The 22,684-nt window shown below is 33.8% G+C and overlaps 1 protein-coding gene across 8 annotated transcripts in view; it reads left to right on the top strand.

Annotated features, from left to right (window-relative positions):
- The window catches only part of EXOC6 (exocyst complex component 6), a 194,901-nt gene that overhangs the window by 146,023 nt on the left and 26,194 nt on the right, over nucleotides 1-22,684 (top strand). For 7 of the 8 annotated variants that reach the window (XM_079137555.1, XM_079137558.1, XM_079137556.1 and 4 more), the window contains 2 exons: nucleotides 1,070-1,211; nucleotides 16,355-16,428. In XM_079137555.1, the coding sequence (XP_078993681.1) occupies nucleotides 1,070-1,211; nucleotides 16,355-16,428 (216 nt within the window). Of the gene's footprint in view, nucleotides 1-1,069; nucleotides 1,212-16,354; nucleotides 16,429-22,684 lie in introns of those variants that run through there. The other variant, XM_079137561.1, reaches the window with a different exon arrangement.

The raw sequence follows: 22,684 nt of genomic DNA, 5'->3' as shown, positions 1-22,684 counted from the left end.
AAGCAAAACATGGCTTGTCTTCCAAAAGTCATTATTTCAAACCATATACATAGATCTCGAATTCTATCATCAAATTGCCAAATCACATAATGGCTAGAGGTAGCCATCCTAGGAGCAGTATTGTACTAGAATATTTTATCTAAAAGAGTCTTTAAAATATTTTACTTTAAACTTCTACTTCAAATGCAAAAAGACTTTTAAAAGAAACAGTTTACTAAAAGTAATGTAGTGTTGTAATTTATCCATATAATCTAGAGGCTGAATGTTAAAAATTATCATTTTTAAGAAAACCTACAGCTCTCTATAAACATTCATGAAGTTTCAGGACCTTATTAAAGTAGAAAATATTTTTAAATGATATATACCACAGTAAAATAAAACCACAAGCATATATATAGTTTACTTAACTACTTATTTTTAAATTACTAGATGATTTTAAAACTCAGTTTCTAAAACTAAATACATACCTGTACTTCAGTTTGAAGTCATATTGGTAAGCAAGCCTTTTTTCCCCCATCAGTAATTGAAGCTGTGCCACATACAAATGTTCTGAGTAGAAGTAAAGACTTACATCTTAAAGTACATTTTAAATTTTAGATAGTTTAAATAGTAATACTAATAAATTACACCATTAACTTTCTTTATTCTGGTTTAGTTAAATATATAGAGGAGAGCTTAGAGAGCATTATATGGAAAAGTATTTTTTAGTGTGATGGTGATTTTGTCATAAATGTCATATTTTAATGTGTCGTATTTTAATATTAAATATCTAATATTTAAAAAAATTTTAACATCTAATATTTAATATTAGATATTTTAACTTCTATTTCAGTTTTCTTTTGTGCAATTAGATCTTTAATATCCTGAGAAAAATGAGGGAAATAAGAATATTAATTTTAATTCTTATAATAACAAAGACATAGCCATTTAGAATGCAGAAACAGAAAAGCCAATAATCACTATTGTACCAACAAAAAAGATTGCCAGCTATATAATTTTTGTGGTATTTTATAGTATATTTCTGTATTTGCTTATTTGCTTTTTTGGTTTGGTTGTTTGTTTTAAACAGGGGAAAGTTGCCCAGACAGCTTGCATGTCAGCCTGCCAGCATCTGTCAACATCCTTGATGCAAATGCTACTGGATAGTGAGTTAAAACAGATAAGCATGGGAGCTGTTCAGCAATTTAACTTGGATGTCATACAATGTGAATGTAAGTACCATATTGGTTAGTTCATGCATTTCAAGGAATGTATGTTCAAATTATATGGAAAAAATAACATACACTGGTAGTAGGATATTTTGAAGAGGGACAGAGTCTAATTAAACTAAACTTCTGGCAGCCTTATAAGTAGGACTAACTTCTTTACAGGCAGAGCAAAATATGTCAGTTTCATATTCAAGGTTTCTAGAGAGAGGCACTGAAATGGTACTTGAGATTGGGATAATTAAAAAGATGACTGATTATCCCCATTATTTCTTTCTCTGGTCATTCTTGCCAGGACTTTCTTAATGTTTGTCATAAACGAATGAGATGATTGTAAGCTTGTCACTTTTACTTTTTTCTATAACTTTTTAGATATTTGGTGTAAGGATAATCTTAAGACCCTGCATACCAAATGAAGCGTCTGAATTTTTGTTTTTCCTTCCCAAAGATTTCTCAAGTCTTTATAGTTGCCATTATTTTTTACTTTATTTTGTTTAGGGACTAAGGTTCTTATATTCCATAATCTAGTATTGACATTAGCTAATCAGTTTCAAAACTGATTTGGTTATATGTGTGTTATTGACCTTGTTATATGTGCTTCTGGATATGGGTTTTATCAACCCTTAAATTATAACTTTTTAAGTACAGAACATGAGTATACATTAGCAGTTTTCAAGCAGTGCTTTCAAATGAGTAATTCCTTGTTGACAGTTCAGTTAGTCATCTTCATTGACAGATTGAAAGTCAGTGGGGCACAAGGAGGATTACTTGTCTGAGTAATTACTTGTCTGAGGAAATATTTGCAATAATATATTCTTTGTGAAATATATTTAAAAATTAAATGTCAGCAGTCTATAACTGAAGCAGGAGTGACATTTCTTTTTTCCAAAAAGGATCAAATATTTGTGTGCCCAATATAAAGCGCTCTGCTAAAAAAATAAATAAATAAAAAAAAAATTTAAAAAAATCATTTTTTTAGGAAGTGTTCCAATTTTCTCTTACTGGAAAAACTTTATTTTCTTTATCAAAATAAAACTAGCATTTACAAAATATTTATTTTGTACTTGCAAAAATATTTGCCAAAAAAAACCCGCTTTAAAAATTTTTACAAGCTACTAAGCTCAAATTGTTATTCTATAAATAGATTGAAACTGATTTCCTTCCTTCCTTCCTTCCTTCCTTCCTTCCTTCCTTCCTTCCTTCCTTCCTTCCTTCCTTCCTTCCTTCCTTTCTCTCTTCCTTCCTTCCTTTCTCTCTTCCTTCCTCCCTCCCTCCCTCCCTCTCTCTTTCTTATTGAACCCAGGGCCTAAGACATACTAAGTGTTTGTTGTACTTTTGAGCTATACTGCAGCTGAAAACTGATTTTTAAAGTTTTTAAAAAGTTGCCTTATTCCAGGTATGGTTGCACACACCTATGATCCCAGTGACTCAGAAGGCTGAGGCAAGAGGATTACAAGGTCAAGTCCAGCCTAAGCAGTTTAGCAAGGCCCTAAGCAACTTAGTGAGACCCTATCCCCAAAAAATAAAAAATAAAAAATAAAAAGGACCGGGACATAGCTCAGTGGTAAAATGCCTCTATGTTAAATACCCAGTACAAAAAAAAAAAAAAAAAAAAAAGTTGTCTTATGAAATCGTTCTGGTATGACATTGCTTATATACATATTTTACATTAATATTGCTTGAAACATTTTGTATTACTATATCTCTAGTGTGACTTCAAAATAATTAGGTGGTTGAACTCATTGTTGGTGTTTGGTTATTTCTTCTTAATTAGATTAATTGCCAAATGATAAAAATTACTGTTTGATTAGGTAACTTCATGTCTAAATCTCTCTGTCCTTACTTCTGCATGAAGGCTAGCCCAACTATACTTTGAAAAAGGCGCACCCCTTCCTCCCCCAAATCTTTGCCTCACTATTCTGTCATGGTGATCCTTTCTGATTTTACTTATTACTTTGGGCAGAATTACCAAAGGCTCCTTTTTAAATGTCAATGTTTTCTTAAAGGACTAATCTCTTGAAGAATACCAAGGAGGACCCTGAGTATGAGTTATAACTCTTTTAAGAGAGTCTGGGGCGAAGTGCAAGAGGGATCAATCCCAACCTGTTGGGGGGTTAAGGTTCTGGCACTGGAGACATGGAAAGGAAGGAACCAAGACACAAAGAGAAACCATAGAAGACAACAACTTGATTTCCTTTTAAGATTTTCCCTCTGATTGACTCTACCTCTTAATGCTTATTATTACCATAATCATTACTTTTCTTTGGGTGGGGGTACCGGGGATTGAACTCAGGGGCACTCGACCACTGAGCCACATCCAACCATATTTTGTATTTTATTTAGAGAGAGGGTCTCACTGACTTACTTATTAGTGCCTTGCTTTTGTTGAGGCTGGCTTTGAACTCACAATCCTCCTGCCTCAGCCTCCTGAGTTGCTGGAACTATAGGTGTGCGTCACTGCACCCAGTGCAACTTTTTAATAGTGTCATACTTTCAGTAATCACTGAACAAATATAAATTGATTATATTTTCATGTTTATTTCACTACCTGTGATGTTAAATGTTTTTTTGTTTTTCCCAAAAGGCATCTTTTTACTTTAAGTAGTGTGGTATAAATAATGGAGTCCCATACTCTTTTCTACTGCAAAAGAAACTTACATCCCCAACTCATGGCTTTCAAGTGATTGACACATAAATCATTTAAAAATGAACAGTAGCTGGGCATGATGACACACACCTGTAATCTCAGTCACTCAGGAGGCTAAAGCAGGAGGATCACAAGTTTAAAGCCTGACTCAGCAACTTAGTAAGGCCTGAAACAACAAAGCAACTTAGTGAGACCTTGTCTCAAAAAACAAAAAACAAAAAAAAAGGGAGGGGGATGCTGGAGATGTGGTTCAGTGGTTAAGCACTCCTGTGTTCAATCTCTGGTACCAAAAAAAAAAAAAAAAAAGTAACTTTGTCTAATGAATATGTTAAGAGATTTTTAAACTAAATTTTCATTCTAAGTAATTTTTTACTTGTTTTTCAAATCTAGAAAAAAGCAGTTTGTATACAAAGTTTATTTTCAGTACTAATTAGTATGTATGTTGTCTATGTAGTGGGTCAGGGAAATATAGGAAGAGGAATTTGGCTAGGTAGAAGGAAGGCTAGAATACATGGTAAATTTGTGAAGAGAAGAAGTCTGATTACAATGAAAACAACTGGGATTTGGAGGGGGAGAAAGGTAGTTCAGATGAAGAATACTAGAAGCTAAAAAGAGTGTTGAGTTTCACTGCCAGCCTGATGATAACACACAAACTCACATATTCTTCCACCTTGAAATCCTCTGTAAAATAGCCCTACAGTGTAGCTGTCTGGATATTCTTTGAACATCCAGTTTGGGAGATCAGCTACTCATTAGAAACTTTTTCCATGTGGATGTGTTGCTCTATTAATAGATTGCATTGAGCTGAAAGCACTTTTTCTCTAAACTTCTTGATAGACCTTCTTCTGTCTTCAGGCTAGAGTTACCAATAGTTCATATTGTGCCTATTTGCAAATTAGAGAAAATATTCTCACCAAAAGGAAAAAAACTCTCTCCTTTATATGAGTTAGAGAAAATATAGCCATTTTTCCAGCTGGTCTCAGTCCTTACCAAGTCATGTGACTTGTTGAGTGAACTATAAACTGAATTTCAGCTCTCTTCTTCCTCCCTTTCTCCTCCTCTAGGCTTCTGTGTATAGGAAATAGCCTAACAACTATATGTGGCAGTCTGTTTAGAGTCATACAGAAAGAAAAAAAAATCCTCATATATAAGCTAGTTATATAATATATTAAAATGACTCATATCCCTCTGAACTTCTGAAGACCATATACTAACAGTTCTTTCTGTTCTTATATATGATTTTAGATCCTGTGCTCTTTTTTTTTTTTTTTTTTTTTTTTTAACAAACTGGCTTGACTGTCTTTCTGTTTGATGTCAGCATCTAATCCCTCAGGTGTAAGGGAACCAGTGTAATATGTAGGTGGTCTATCCAATCATTATTTTATAATCTTTATTAATGAAGCCCAAACTGTTATGAATTGTTTTGGTGGCCAGAGTATAATCAAGTCAGTGAAACTGTTGTGTACTAAAATCTGTGCATCTTTTTCTTTTGTTGTGCTTACTAAGCTCTGGGGGTTTCATTGTTGTTATTTATAGGAATGGGGATTGAACTCAGGGCCTCCTGCCTGTACTAGGCAAATGCTACATTCTTAGCCCTCTAAGCTCTGTTTTTCTAATTGTACCCTTGCATGTTTTGTTTTTATTTTAGTATTTTAAGATTATACCATAATTTTTATTTTTAAGATATAGCCCATAGCTAGCCTGTTAAGATCTTTTTACATCATGGGTTAATATCATCTATAGATTTTAATCATTCTGTCTACATAATTAACAAGGTCATTTCCAGAATGTTGGGCAAAACCTGTTATTAATATTCTGAGATACTATATATCATTGGTTCTCAAAACATGGTCCCCAGATATAGCAGTAGTATCATCTGGGAATTTATTAGAAATACAAATTCTTTAGCCCCACCTGCTGAATTGGGAATTCTGGGAATAAAGCTCAGCAATTTGTTGGAATAGGCCCTCCAGGAGATTTCTAAAGCCCAATAAAGTTTGAGAACCACTGTATTACCTAAACCTTCCCTTCATATCAACTTAGATCCATTATTCAGAATCTTATGAGTACCTTGTGGTTTCTTAACCAGTTTCTAATCCCATTAGTGAACCTAATTTATAGTTTAGTGTTTTACCCAAAATTGAGTCACCTTGTCAGATAACTTGCTAGCACATAGAGCTAATACCCTACCATTGAATTTTCCTCATCTGCCTAATTCAAAGAAGAAAATGATACTATTCTGATTCTTCATAAACCCAAACTGACTCATAGTAATCACTTTTTTTTTTAAGACTCCACGAAACCATTGTATAATAGTCTGTGCTTGGTTCCCAAGATTCATGTAAAATCCCACTAGTCTGTGGTCTATTAGCAAGTGATCCAGAGTCCATGCAAATTAGATAACAGGAATTGAACTTAGAGTGGAGACCATGAATCACCAAAGATCCTGGACAACTCAGGAAAGACACTAAAAGAATTTGAACAATAGGAAGTGAGTTTAGTACCAAGTATGAAATATAAGCATCAAGAGTGTCCTTTATTCTGAGTTAGATTTTTCTTTTATTTGGTTTAGTCAGGAAGCAAAATATTTACTTTACCATCCTTATTACTTTGTTAAAACATTTTACATATATTCCTTAGGCTTCAGAATGTCAATTCTCAGGTAAAAACAAATAGCACATCTGGATGAAATGCAAGAGATGGAAAATTCGAAATAATTCAGTTGCTGACAAATTATTATGTACCATCGTCAGCCATGTGCTTTTGATTTTTTTTTTTTTTTATGAAGAAGAATTAACATTAATCATCTACACACCCACTTACTTCTTCAAACAGTGTGTTGGTATAGTACTCTTTTTCCCAGTGTTTCTTGCAATGCGTAACACATACTTGTGAAGTAAACTAGCTTAAGCCAAAATTTCAGTTATTATGAAATAGTTTTTTTCCATGTTAATTGACATAAGAATATTCATTTATTCAAATGTTTAATGAGAAACTTTTACATGTTAAACATTGGAAAACCAGAGATGAATAGGACTTCAGATATTTCATAGTCTCTTTGGCTGGGGAGGAGACAAATGCATTAAATGATTATAATAGAATATAACAACTTTTTTATAGAAATATATATTATAAGTAAAGAGGGAGTGATTCATTCTACCTATCATGGGATTGGTGAAATTGATAACAATGAGAAGTGAAATTTGAGGTGGGTCTTTTAATGAGTAAAATTTCACTGAAAGCAGGGAAGGGCATTATGAGAAGAGGGAATGGCATAGGGACTGTGATGGGAGTGTGCTTAGGGAATCTTCAGGAAATTTCATGTGACTAGAAAACAAGATGCCTGCTAAAATTATTAAAAGGCACAACTGAGAAAAGTTAGACTCTTGAATGCTTTAACTTTATTTTATAAGCAGTAGGAATCTGCTGAAACTTTTTAATCATTATCATAATTGTATGAAATCTATATCAGAGAAAGTTAACTTTTGTGTTACATGGAAACTGAACTGAAACAAGGGAGAGACCAAAAGCAGGAAGACCTATAAAAAGACCCTTGAACTTCTTTGTGTGAAAGATAAAGAGAACTTGACCTTGGAAAATGGAAATGAAGAGGAGAGGATAGATTCTGACATTTTAGTGGAGGGAATATATACCATAATTGGTGAATTCAGTAAAGATATAATTTGTTATGTTAAGATGGTTAGAATCAGAGAAGCACATAATGAAAGAAACCTAAACAATGCATTCTAGACAGTTGGGAATAAAAATGGAGAAAAAGGAAGGACGAAGAGATGAGATTTAACTATCAAGGATAGATAGTTCAATTAATGAAATTCCAGGCAACCTGCAGAGTGCTGTAGTAAAAAGGTCTGTAAATATTTATTTGCTGAATAAATGATCAAATTAATGTCAGGATGTCAATCTATATTTGTCACTTCTAGAATTCTGCCTTTGTTGTCAAAAAGTTAAGGCCCACTGATACTGCTGTTCTTCAAGTTAAGACCATTTAACTCCTGATGTAAACATAATGATTATTATTTATTACTCTCTTTAGAAAAGTCCTTCAAACCTTTGATAACTTACAAATGACCTTTTAATTTTATCTTTTCTGAGCTAAACAGACATGATTTCCTTAATATTTCCTAGTGAAGTTATTTTTGTTCCCTTTGGATAGTTTCCTTTTTTCTTTTTTTTTTTTAACTGCTTTTTTTTCTTTTTTAACCCAAATTGGGTCCACTTTGATAAAATGTCTGAGTTCAGAAATGTAAGCTCATATGAACTCACATAGAACTTTTCATTAAAATGTTTTCAATTAAGTTTTTTTTCTTCTTCTTTTTTTAGTATGGGGATTGAACCCAGGGGCACTTAACCACTGAGCCACACCCCCAGCCCTATTTTTGTATTTTATTTAGAGACAAGTTTTCACTGAGTTGCTTAGGGCCAGTGGGATTACAGGTGTGCACCACTGTGCCTGGCTCAAATAAGTCTTAACATAGTCTGAGCACATGGAAGGAAGTTAAGACCTTTCATCTGGTCCTGACTCTGCCTCTAACTTGATCAGGTTGCTTTGGACAAACCATCAAGAGGCCTCATTTTTTTCCCACAAAATAAGGAATTTGGAATTTACAACTTCTAGGATACATCTTAGTTCTAAGATTCTGAGGCAGTATAATGTTAAGGCAATGAAGACTATGGGGCTTTGAGATCATATATTAATTAATTATTTTATATCTATTTTATAGTTGATGTTTGGGGCATATAGTGGTAACCCAAACAACAAAAGACTTTATCCTCTTGAGGTTTAAGCACAGTGAGGAAACAGTCATTAAATACTCTCACTAATAAATATTAAAAAGTGTTAAGTTCTACAAAAGTAGCTGGTACTTTGAGAGAGTGTAAGAAGACCTAATTTAGATACAGAAATTTATAGGTTGAAAATATTAGGTAGGGTCAGTGCATGAATGTAGTTAATACTTTTAGTTAGCTTAACCATAACCATAATACTAGTATAACTCTATTTTTGAGAAAGTCAGAAAGATAATAAGGAATGTGTGTTGGAAATGACAATAGCCCTCTCTGAAATTCATATTGAACACGTGATCCTATTATAGATTTTTTTTATAAGTTCAAGATAAATTTCTGCTGGATATGGTGGTCCTCGCCTGTAATCCTGGTGGCTCAGGAGGCTGAGGCAGGAGGATCCTGAGTTCAAAGCCAACCTCAGCAACTTAGTGAAACCCTAAGCAACTCAATGAGACCCTTTCTCTAAATAAAATACAAAAAAGGGCTGGGGATGTGGCTGAGTGGGTAAGTGTCCCTGAATTCAATCCTTGGTACCAATAAATAGGTAGATAGATAATAGATAGATAGATAGATAGATAGATAGATAGATAGATAGATAGATAGATAGATTGATTTCTTCTTGGTTGGGGATGTATTGGCCAAACTTGGCATAAGGCTGTGTATATCCTTTTTTAAATATTAATGAATATCTGTTCTGTATTGAGCCCCAATATAGGTGCCTTACAGATGTAACCTTAAAGAAGAAAAGATAATATGTCCTCAAAACCAGTTATTACAAAGGTGTCCCAGACATCCTTTGCATTACTAGCAAAATACAGAATATATCCAAAGCATCAGGCAACTAGACAAAATCTGTCTCATTTGAAGTATTCAGGATAGATTTAGAATGTACTTTTTCATGCATTCTACACAAATATCCAGTGAGGTTATCATTTCCTAAGAGTTAACATCTTTATAGGTATTAGAAAAGTTCCAGATTGAAAACTGCCAGCACCTACTCTAAAGGCAAGTTATTGAGAAGTAGGTAAATCTCTATGTGTGAAGGCATTGGTCTTTCTTCATTTCAAATAAAGACTTAGTCCACTATAAATAAATTAATTAATTAAAAAATTTTAAAAGAGGCTAAGTCTCTTTTTTGTGGCCTTGACCTCAGGATCCCCATTTTCAGCCTTGAAAAAGTCTAACACACCCAAATAAAAGTATTAAGGTAGAATCATGTGGATGGTATGAGAATATTGCAGTGTCTTATTTAAACTTTTATACAATTACATTGTTTGGATAACTGCATTTCATATTTTTTTCTTAAATAAGAGACATGATCTTGTTGTGTTTCCCAAGCTGGCCTCAAACTCATGATCTCCTGACTTGGCCTCCCAAATCACTGGGGCTATAAAGCAAGCACCACAGGACCCAGCAATTCTGGATTTTAACAGCACCTGAACTATTTGAGGGTATTTTGCCAGTATTTAATTCCAAGAAAGGGATAGAGCTGAAAACTACTTTATATAAAAATGGGATGATGTATGTTCTAAAAGCTTTCATTTCCCCTGCTGCCAACCACATGTAACGAAATAATAAAGTCTGAGAGCCCAGAATTCTTGACTCCTCACTTGGAGAGTGAGTTTTTCTGTATGACCAGAAAAACCACTAGGTGGCACTCTTAGTCATCCCTTCTAATGATCTATCTAGTCTACGTAAGATACTTTGACTAACCAAAATTTGAGTTCCAACTAGCTACTTTAAATCTTCAGATATAGCAATAAATAAATGTATAAGACATTTTATCAATAACTGAACTGTTGGTATTCATATTCAGTAACTTATTTAGTTACAAAATTACTCTGTTTTATATGCACTTGCCTTTTTTTTGTTTGTTTTGGGTACCAGGGATTGAACACATCCCCAGTCCTATTTTGTACTTCATTTAGAGACAGACAGGTTCTCACTGAGTTGCTTAGTGCCTCATTTGCTGAGGCTGGCTTTGAACTCTTGATCCTCCTGTCTCAGCCTCCCAAGCCGCTGGGATTATAGGTGTGGGCCACTGTACCCAGCTATGCATTTGCCTTTGTCATCAGTAAGCAAGGTCTTGAGATTAGCCTAGCCTCCTTACCCTCCCTTTCAATCTTTTGTCAAGCTCTTGGTCTGTTCATTCTTATGACTCCATGAAGACTCATTCTTCCCCTTTCCCTATCCCCTGACAATTCTACCTACCCAATATAGATGTTTTCTGTATCTACATTATAAACAATCCACATTCTCTACAATAAAAATAACTCTGCCTAGGACAAATTTTGCAAGAACTTTTCCCTGTGTATTTAATTTCAAGATCAGAATAAATACTTGGGGTCTGACTTCTTAGCAGTCTTCCTCCTCCAACCCTCCCAAACCAAACCTAGTACATCTTGTATAGATACTAAGGGCAGAAGGGGTCTGGGCCTGTTATCCTAATTTAAAATTTATAACTTAAATTTATAATTTAAAATTTTAAACATAAAAATATATAAAAACTTATAAAAAATATATATGTACATATATAAATTACTTGTATTTTTATCTAGAGATATTCCTTTTTTATTCTTCTAACATTTTATAGATTGCCAATTTGAAAGATACCTTTTTGTTAAAATTGTAGCCCACACCACATGAATTACTTTTTTTTGTACGTTCATTATTTTTTTTAATTTGTCCTTTTTAGATATACATGATAGTAGAGTGTGTTTTGACATATTATACATACATGGCATATAATTTATTTTAATTAGGATCCCATTCTTGTGGTTGCACATGATGTGGAGATTCACTGATGTGGTATATTCATATATAAACATAGGAAAGTTTTGTCTGATTCATTCTCCTGTCTTTCCTATTCCTACCCCCTTCCCTTCTCTTCATTTCCTTTTGTCTAATCCACCGAACTTGTTCTCCCCTGCCCCTTATTGCCCCTTATTGTTAGTATCTGCATATCAAAGAGAATATTTGACCTTTGATTTTTTGGGTTGGCTTATTTCACTTAGCACAGTAGTCTCCAGATCTATCCATTTACTGGCAAAAGTCATAAAGCCATTCTTTTTCATGACTGAGAAACATTTCATTGTGTATGTATACCACATTTTCCTTACCATTTATCTGTTGAAGGGCACCTAGGTTAGTTCCATAACTTAGCTATTGTGAATTGAGCTGCTATAAATACATTGATGTGGCCGCATCACTGTAGTATGCTGATTTTAAGTCCTTTGGGTATAGGCCAAGGAGTAGGATAACTGAGTTAACTGGTGATTCCATTCCATGTTTTCTGAGGAATTTCCATACCTGCCTTCCAGAGTGGTTGTACCAGTTTGTAGTCCCACCAGCAGTGTATGAGTGTACCTTTTCCCCCACATCCTCACCAACATTTATTGTTCCTTGTATTCTTGATAATTGTCATTCTGACTGCAGTGAGATGAAATCTCAGTGTAGTTTTAATTTGCATTCCTCTAATTGTTAGAGCTGTTGAATATTTTTTCATATATTTGTTGGCCATTCCTGTTTCTTCTTACATGAAGTACCCATTCCATTCCTTTGCCCATTTATCAATTGTGTTGTTTGGGGGGTTTTTTGGTATTAAGTTTTTTGAGTTCTTTATATATTCTGGAGATTAATGCTCTATCTAAGGTGCAGGTGGCAAAGATTTTCTCCCATTCTGTAGGTTCTCTCTTCACCTCAACATTGTAAAAGCTGTATATGTTAAAACCAAGGCCAACATCATTCTAAGTGGAGAAAAATTGAAAGCATTCCCTCTAAAAACTGGAACAAGACAAGGATACCCTCTTTCACCACTTCTATTCAACATAGCCCTTGAAACTCTAACCAGAGTAATTAGGCAGAAAAAGGAAATCAAAGGGGTAGGAATAGGAAAAGAACTCAAACTATAACATGATTCTATGTTTAGAAGACCCAAAAAACTCCACCTAAAATGGAGTTTTCTTAGTTTCACCTGCATTGATCCAGACTGGTGGTCTTCATACTTAGGCTGACATAGCAGAGTTTTATTCCATTATCATCATAGGTGTTTCCAAGAAGATCAGACTCCTCTCTCTGGAATCTTTCTTTGGAGTATTTTTAAACATAGAATCATTTGTTATTTCTAAGTTCCATATTATGGCAGAAAATAATAGGAGATGAATTTATCATGAAGTTATTTTGTCTTTTTTTTTTTAAATGGCCATATTGGAGGCAATACAAATTTAGAAAACAAAAATTCAGAATAACCTTCTTAAAAATTTTTAAAACCTAGAAGCTATTTTTAAAATATCTAATTGGGAGATCAGGATCAATTTATGTTTTTTTTTTTTTTAAATCCTTAAAGGCATGGCTAAATTTCAAAGGCAAAGTTATCATTTTAGGGAAGTAGGTCTTATTTTTTTAATTATATGATGACTCAAAGGAGGAGAACAAGGAAACCCTACAATATATGACAAATCACATACACAAAATGAGAATCTGAATGAACTAAGAAGGAATTCAAAGAATACTTCAAGGGAATTAAAAAGTTAGTCATCAGTCCTTTAAAAATTTGACTTGTACCCCAAGAATTACTAGGACTATTAGCCAGGTATGGTGGCATATGCCTTTAATCCCACCTACTTGGGAGGAGAGACAGGAGACCCACAAGTTCAGGCCAACCTGGACAATTTGGTGAGACCCATTTCAAAATAAAAAGAACTGATGATGTAGCTCAGTAGTTGAGTACCCCTAGGTTTAAACCCCAGTATTTCTCTCTGCCTCTCTCTCTCTCTCTCTCTCTCTCTCTCTCTCTCTCTCTCTCTCTCTCTCTCACACACACACACACACACACACACACACACACACACACACACCATTAAACAATGGTCTAGGACCATTAAACAATATTAGAAAGATTCTTTGTATCCCTGTTTATTCATTCAGCACATACTTTGTTCAAGATTTCCTGTACCAGGCACAGAATATGTAAAGATAAAACAAAACAAAAACAGCTCTACTTCCCAGGAAGTGAGAACTCAGTTTAATTTTTGTTGAAGAATGCATTGAGAATGTTCTCACCCACCCTCAATTATTCTTATATAAATACACTGACTGTGCACGAAATGGTCTAGGTTTGTACTATTCAGTAGCCACATATGTCTGTTAAATTTAAATTAGTGGGCTGGGAATATATTTCAGTGATGGAGTGCTTGCCTAGCATGTGCAAAGTCCTGGGTTTGATCCCCAGCACTGAAGAAAAAAAAAAAAGTGTAGGGGTGTGTGTGTGTGTGTGTGTGTGTGTGTGTGTGTGTGTGTGTGTATTTAAGTGACATAAAACTAAAAATTCTGTTCTGCACAGTTATGGAATATTTCCATATGGCAGAAAGTTCTAGTGTTATTTTAGATCTAATCAGCAAGCTAGATAATATATTAATTACCAAGACTGGATGGTATCCCCTTAGAATTTATTTATTGCTTGTTCAGTTTTCTTTCATTCACTTAAGAAACTTTCATTGAATATTTCTTATTTGGGTGATAGAAATGGGAAATGGAAGTATAGCCCTACCCTCAGGAAGTATGGTCTTGTGGGGAGACCCAGACAGGTGAGCACTGAAAATCAACAGAACGAGTGCTGTGGTAAGGCTGTGCACAGGAGCTGTAGCGGGAGCCCAGAGGAAGGATTTAACCTGATCTGCAGGGATAATGAAATTCTTCCCATGAAAAGTGATGATTGAATTGGTGGATAAGTAAGAGTTATTATTTTGGTGAAAAAGAAGAGAATGATGCTCCAGGCAGAAGGATCAAAGGCAAAGACAGATAGACTGGTATGTGCAAGGAAGTACAGGTTAGTTTGATGTGAAAACAGTTTAAGGTGCCCCTAGAAAAGGGGTGAGACATGAGACTAGAGAGATAGGCAAAGGCCAGGTTGTAAAGGACCTTAATCTTGTTTTATTGTGAAGGTGTTGGTGAACCATTTAAGTTAAACTTTGAAGTGCCCAAATCATATTTACATCTTACATAAATCACATTGGGAGAAGTGAATGAAGAGGTGGCACAGAGAAAATAGGGAGACCAGATGGGAGTGTGTTTTAATAATCCAAGCAAGAAATGATGGTAACTTGAGCTGAGGTAGAGACAGTATAGATTCAAGAGATTTTGAAAGGTAAGATTGACTACATTTAAGTTTTAAAGTAGTAAAGGAAAAGAATATGAAGCTGCTAATCAAATCAAGTAGCATATTATCACAAATGTCCTCTGTGCCCAGTGATTATCGGTTGCTGAATTCCTATTTCTTGAAAATATTTGAGAAAAAGCCCTGAGAGTTATAAACCAGTGAGTTTCTTCTGTTAATTAAATTCTCATGAGAAATGAGATAAAAGATGAGAAAGTAAATTCTTAATCAGATTCTGGATCAATGGATTGAATGCCAGGAGACCTGAATTAGCTGTGTGATTCTGGAAGAATCACTTTACTTTTAATTTACCCCATAAAATGAAGGACTGGGTAATTTTTAAACTGAGCCCTCAGGGAACTGTTGGAGGTATTTCCAAAGGGGGGATGTCTCTTTTAGTTGTAAGGTTTTATGACCCATCTGTATGCCCTGTTTACTGAAATAAAGTATTATGGCAAAAATACTATATAAATTTTTGATGTATTATAATTAAGCTCCTGGCTTTACTGCCAAGCCAATGGAGGTTAAACTGTAATTTTTTTGTGTGATGGTACTGGCGATTGAACCCAGAGCTTCATGTATGCTAGCCAAGTTCTCTACCACTGAGCTACTCCCCTAGCCTTTTTTTTTTTTTTTTTTTTGAGACAGGTCTTTACTAAGTTGCCCAGGCTGATCTCAAATTTATAGTCCTGCTTTAGCTTCTCAAGTAGCTAGGTGTAGCTCAGTATGCCCAAGACCCTGGGGGTTGAGGAGAGGGGAGTATTCTTAATGGTGATCCAGAGAGTTATGAAAAATCTAGTATTTTTTTAATGAGCCCAGGGTCCTTTGTCTTCAAAATAACTAATTTTGTTGGGATTGTCTTTAGTTAAACTAAAGCTATGTGCATAGTATTAAACTTTTTAAAGGACAAAAAATTAAAGATATTTTGAATTTTTAAAAATATTGTCTTAAGATATCTTTTGGTTTTAAAGAAGCAAGATTCCTTTATGAAAAATATTTATTAAAAAATGTGAACAGACATTCTTGAATCACTTGATTTTGCCGCTTTGAATACATTACCTGTTGTCTGCATGTAACGCTGACTTCTTATCTTGGTGTCTGTCTTTTTTTGCCATTAGCTAGAGGTAAGATTTTTTTTGTAGAGCATATTGTATAATAAACAAATGTTTTGGAATATGTTAAAAGCCATGGGATTGGTATAGTTTCAAAATGTTTCTATAATCATTCACCTAAGGCTAAAAAGACTCAAAAAACTTTGCCTTGATTGAAGTGTGTTACTGCTCTTGAACTGCATGTAGGATAGCCCTGCTAAATTTATTGTGATTAAGGATCATGATGATTAAATGGCAGATTAGAAGTTTAAAATTATTGTGGTAATGGGTATGGAGAACATTCTCACTATTAGAAATGTAAGTTATAGTGTCATTTGAAATGGTTATGTGTAAATATTATAACATGTGTAATGAGTAAGATTTAGCAGTTCAACTTGTGTATTTTGCAATCTTGTTTTAATTCCTTTTAATTTATTTTTTATATTTTTAATAGTGTTTGCCAGCTCTGAGCCTGTGCCAGGATTTCAGGGGGATACCCTACAACTAGCATTTATTGACCTCAGACAAGTAAGATATGTACTTCTCATTTATTGCCTTTTATCTCATATCTTTTTTTATTTTTAATGCTATAGGAATGCTTATTTGCCTTGAAACAACCTTTTGAAAAACACTTTCTTGATAGCCATATATTTGGCATTTCTTTCTGGACCTATATTCATTCAGTGTCTCAATGTTACAGAGCATCCTCACAGTGAATATTTAATTTAGTCATTACACCTGCAAAGCACATGACTAAATAACTAAATAATTACTTTGTACTTTGGTTTAGAGACACTTGAGGTTTATTTCTTAATAATTTCATGGCCATATAAGAAAACTGGTGTTAGCAACATTAATGTCAGAACTTAAGTTGAATGTACATTATTACATCCTAAAAGTAACCCCTTGCTTAAAATTTTGTCAGTGGTTTAAAGAATGCTTGTTTGTTTGTTCATTTTTACAAACTTTATATATATCTTCAGAAAGAAATATGAAACCAATTTCGAGAAATTAATTATAGGGCTGGGGATGTGTCTCAGTGGTGGAGCACTCACCTAGCATGCACAGGCCCTGGGGTCAGTCCTCAGTAACACACACACACACACACACACACACACACAATAAGCCAATTTTGATGAGCTAATTTATTACGTGTTAATTTTTCTAGTTTTATTTTTTGTACTTTTATTGCCACATTATAATTATACATAATGATGGGATTTGTTGTTATATATTAATAAATGAACATATATAACAATATAATTTGTTCATTTTCATTCCCCAGTATCTTTCCTTTCTCTTACCTCCTCCCTTCCCCTGGTCCCTTTTTTCTCCTCTACTGGTGTCTCTTTGATTTTCATAAGAATTTTTCTAGGGCTGGGGAGATAGCTCAGTCGGTAGAGTGCTTGCCTTGCAAGCACAAAGCCCTGGGTTCAATCCCCAGCACCGCAAAAAAAAAAAAAAAAAAAAAAAAAAGAATTTTTCTAGTTTTAAAAAGGGCATACAATTATTTTCCCTGATTATTAATGTTAAAATCTAATCATGTCTATTCTTTTGTTTTTTAAAAAAAATTTTTTAGTTGTTGATGGACCTTTATTTTATTCATTTGTTTATATGTGGTGCTGAGAATTGAACCCAGTGCCTCACACATGCTAGGCAAGTGCTCTACCACTGAACCACAACCCCAGCCCTACTTTTATATTTTAAAATGAATAGTAATTCTTGTTTTTAACTATTTGATCACTGTGACATAACTTATATTTTATGATTTCAGTAGTTGATCTATTTAAAAGGGTATTTTCATCTATATTTGCTTTTTAAATTAATTTACAAACAAGTGGCAAAATGCCAAGTATGAGAATTAGCTAAAAAATAAAACTAAACTTGAAAACAAAAGCCTCACATGAGGTGATACAAATTTTTGGCATCATATGTTAGTGATTATTTAACTAAAAATGCCTTAAAGTTTCAATAGTGCTTTTATTTTTTCTGATTTCATAAAGATGTTTTATGGCATAGTGTTTTCACACTTATATGAAGTAGTATATCACCAAACATAAAGGAGTGCTAACACCTTTATTTACATTTCAGTTGAGTTTCTGCACTTTCTCTTCTTTTTTTTCTCGTCTGTGATCCATTTCTGTCTTAATAGGGCAGCTGACAGTTCTTTTCAAGTATACTTAGAAAGGCAATAGAGCCCTTTTCATAGTACTTATAAGAGGTCATGCTTCTGTTTTTTAGTTTGAATTTGATACTGCTTCATGAATTGCTGGGTATGAAAGATTAGGAAGTAGGTCCAGTGGTCAAATTTTACCTGCCCACCCGGACTTTGCCCTGAGGTCAAACTCCTGATATTTGCTATACTGAATAGAGGAGTTGATGACAAGTATGAGCTGATACAAGCGGAAAGCTCGAACCATATCAAAGCTGAAGGCAAGAGAATTGGGACTCAATGAGAGACTGTAGCTAAAAGATGGATCATCGGGATTGCCCTGGTCTAAAGAAAAGGAAATAGCTGACCTGTGAGTGAAAAGACTTTATCATCCTGCCAATCACGTACTTGCTAATGGAAGCCAGTTATCTCAACAACATCTTAAAGACCTACTGTCCCAATAGACAATGTGGAGGATTAGTGCTACTGGTACGATATTAAGTGAATATGCTGCCTCAATTTAAATGTGCTGTTAGATCGTATGCATGTAAAATCTGTTTTCCTCCTACCCACCCCTTTGAAGTTTAGTCTACTAAATAATGAGCTTTGATATACTTATATTATATTTCCAGGGTTTTTTTTCTTTTACAAAGCCCTTCTCATTTGTTATATATCTTTTAAGTGGACTTCAATGAATATGTGAAATTCTTTTTTAACAATATATGAAAATCTTAAATTTTTAACTAAGATTTTATGTGTAATATGCAGTATTTAGTGATAATTTTTATAACTCATTCTTATACAATAGAAATATTTCACTGAAAAATGAAGTATTCCATGTAATAGAATTTTTCAGGTAACTAAAGATTATTTTCTAATCACCAAAACTTTTTAAGTATAATCATTTTGATGAAAAACATATATATATATACACATATACACATATACATATACTTCATAGCTTCTTAGTAGCATAGTTGCACAGTAGATTGAGCATTTATGGTTTCACTAATTCTAGTACTAAATCCTATTTAACTGATCCTATTTTGCTTTATGATAGGTTACCTAGACTGGTGAGATATTGTTTCACTTGACAATGTCTTGATCAGTGTCATAAATTTATGACAATATGCATAAATTTAGGTAGTCTGAATGATAAAGCAGTAAGGTAAGTTGTAGATAATAAAACAATCTCTTGTCCCAAAGAATGTCGGCTAATGGATCATTATCACCCTAGAGCAATGTTTCCCAAAATATCTTTCTGGAAATGCTGATTTCTAAAGGCAAGAAAAGTTTTCTTTAAAAAAAAATTTTTTTTTTCCAGATTGGGAAACGCAGGTAGAACACTTGGCTAGCATCTTCAGCATCTCAACAAAAGGAAAAGAAAAGTTCCTTAACTCAAATGTTTGAGAAGCACTTTCTATTCTAATCCCTTCCCTTTTAGAGACTCACCATGTTAATTGGAATTTTTAAAACACATTCTGCAATAACTTAGCATTTCCCAAACTCTTCACTGAACTTTTTCCTCACTCATTTTAGGATGTGGTACAAGAAACATTCTTTGGGGAATGCTGCTTTGGCATGACTCTGGCACTACTCTATATGCGATTATCCCTGTCAGTTTGGGATCAACAGATTTTAAAATTAATGGCTTCAATAAAGACAAAAATATGAATTATATGTGTAGATTACATAGACAGAAGGCAGAATCAAAGTGCTCTCAATAGGCTTGAGAAATGAGCTGAAACCAATCTATTTAAATTTAGTAAGGAATATATTACATGTTATATTTAACTTTTTTCATTGAAAAATTTAAATGACAATATGCAGGAGATTCGACCTGTAGAAAAAGATCTGGTAGTTTTAGCTAACCTCCAAATGAACAGTGTGATGAGAATTCTTAGACTGCATTTATGAAAAGTATTTGGGTCAGACTACTGTGATTGAGGCTATTAAGACTGTGCCTCAAATATTGCCTGATGACATAGGCACTCACAAATGAGAGAGCTCCTAGAAGACATTTACAAGGTTTATAAGGGATCAGATACTTGTCATAAAGAGACTTTTAAAAACTCTTAGAATATGTAGTCCAAAACCTTAGAGGTATACCTTTGTAATGGAAAATCGAACATGTGAATCTTATGAGCCTAGGATAAGTCAAGTATACCATTTTCTTCCAAATACAATCCTAGGCCATAATTATTATCATTTTCCTTATCCTTTGTGAGATTAAGTCCTGTTTTAAAATATTTGATTTGGGGCAAACTAGGGAAAAGAAGACTGATCATCTCTCTCAATTACATATATAGAATTTAAGAGAGAATTTGAATTGTATAAAATTTATTTGGGGGCTGGGGTTGTGGCTCAGTGGTAGAGTGCTTGTCTAGCATGTATGAGGCACTGGGTTCAATCCTCAGCACCACATAAAAATAAATAAATAAAATAAAAAGTATTGTGCCCATCTGCAACTGAAAATATTAAAAAATATATACGTGTGTGTGTGTGTGTGTATTTGGATTTTAGCACCATTCAAACAAACATTTTATTAAAGTATAATATACATTCAGACAAATCATAAGAGTAGTACTGCTGATTTTGTACAGAATGACTCTTGTCTCTAATATCTAGATCAAGAAAAAATTTGACCAGTAGCTCAAAAGAACTGCCACACCACACTGCGTCTTTCCAGTCTTGATGTCCTTCCTCAAAGGATAACCACTGTCATGACTTTTAACGCCATAAATTTAGCTTTAAACTTTGTATAAATGCAGTATTTTTTATTCTGCCTTTTTTTTTTTTTTTGGTCTTGCTATTATGCTTGTGAAATGTGTCCATATTGTTGTCTATATCTGTGGTTCATTCATTCTTTTTTGCTAAGTAGTTAGCCCTTGTACAAATATGCTGTAATTTATACACTCTACTGTTGGTAAACATGAATGGATTCCAGATTTGCTGTTATAAATAGTGCTAACATGGACATTCTTTTGTATGTTTTCTGGTAAATATATGCGCACATTTTTGTTGTGGCATTACTTTGAGGAATGACTGAATCAGGGGTTGTATACTTGTGACATTTTAATAAATACTATGAAGCACTTTTCCAAAACAGTTGTACTAGTTTACATTTCAGACAGTAGTGTGGTTGCTGTACCTCCTTTTCATTATTTGGTGTTGTCTGTCTCTTCACTTTTAGCCACTCCAGTAGCTGTATGGTAATTTTATACTGTTGTTTCAATATATATATCTTGATGGCTAATAAAATTGAACTCCTTATTATATGTTTATTAGCCATGAATATCCTCTTTTATGGATAACCTATCCAGAGTTTTGGCCTTTTTTTTTTTTTTTTTTTTCTATTTTGTTGTCTACTTCTTATTGAATAGAAGTTCTTTATATATTCTGAGTGTGAATCCTTTGTCTGATATATGTGTTAGAGATATCTTCTCCTGCTCTGTTGCTTGTCTGTTCACTATTCAGTGTCTTTTGAGGAAGTCTTTTTTGTTTTTCGTTTTGGTATCAGTGATTGAACCCAGGGGTACTCAACCACTGAACAACATCCCCAACCTTTTTTAGTTTGAGACAGGGTCTAAGTTGTTTAGGACCTCACTAAATTGCTGAGTCTGGCTTTGAACTTGTGATCCTCCTGCCTCAGGCTCCTGAGCTGCTGGGATTACAGGAGTGTGCCATTATGCCTGGCTTTTTTTTCCCCCCGGTGCATGGGATTGAACCCAGACTTCACGCATGCTAGGCAAGCATTCTGCCACTGAGCTATATCCCCTGACTTTGATGAAATAATTTTAATGAAATCAGATCTATCATTTCCCTGTTTATGTTAGTCCTTCTAATGTCCTTTCCTACCACTGATACTATATTTTCTTCTAAAAGTTTTATTGTTTTTACCTTGAACACTCAAGTTCATAATCCATCTGGAATTGATTTTTATACATGATGTGGAGTATAGGTTCATGATTCATTTTGTTCTACATGTTTATTCAATTGACCCAGCACCATTTATTGAAAAGAATTGGACCTCAAAGCATTTTAATGTAAACTGATTATAAAAATAACATTGTGACATATAAATAACATGTGCATATAATATCAAATAAAATGTTTTTTGTTTTCTTTTACTAACTGTATATTTATATTTCATGTTTTGTGCCATCCTCAGAAGCAATTAGTTTATTGCAGTTTTAGTAGAGTTTTGTTGTTGTTGTTGTTGTTGTTATTGTTGTTGTTTAATGAGACAGCATCTTGCTAGGTGCCCAGCAACCTTCCTACTTCAGATCCTGAGTGATTGGGGTTTCAGGTGTATGCCACTATGCCCAGTAGTTTTGGGTTTTTTAAACACCAACCTAACTATCCTCTTACCACATCAAAGTTATTTAATTAAAGTAAAGGAATTCTAGAGTAAGTTTTATAATATATAGGCAATATGTTTTCTAAAAAGAGAAAAAACTAACTACAAACTTATGAGGACAAGATTTATGCATTTTGTTTACTGCTGTATATATATGACCTAACACAACTCCTATCATATAGTAAACAGTCAATAAATGTTGAATAAGTGAATGCAAACCTTTTAGCTCTACTTAAAACCATTTTTGGAGGAAGTTGGAATATAACTTACTG

Source organism: Sciurus vulgaris (assembly GCF_902686455.1).
Source record: "Sciurus vulgaris genome assembly, chromosome: 4".
Classification (NCBI taxonomy): domain Eukaryota; kingdom Metazoa; phylum Chordata; class Mammalia; order Rodentia; family Sciuridae; genus Sciurus; species Sciurus vulgaris.
The sequence above is the reverse complement of the archived record's forward strand: the minus strand, read 5'-3'. Positions and strand labels throughout refer to the sequence as shown.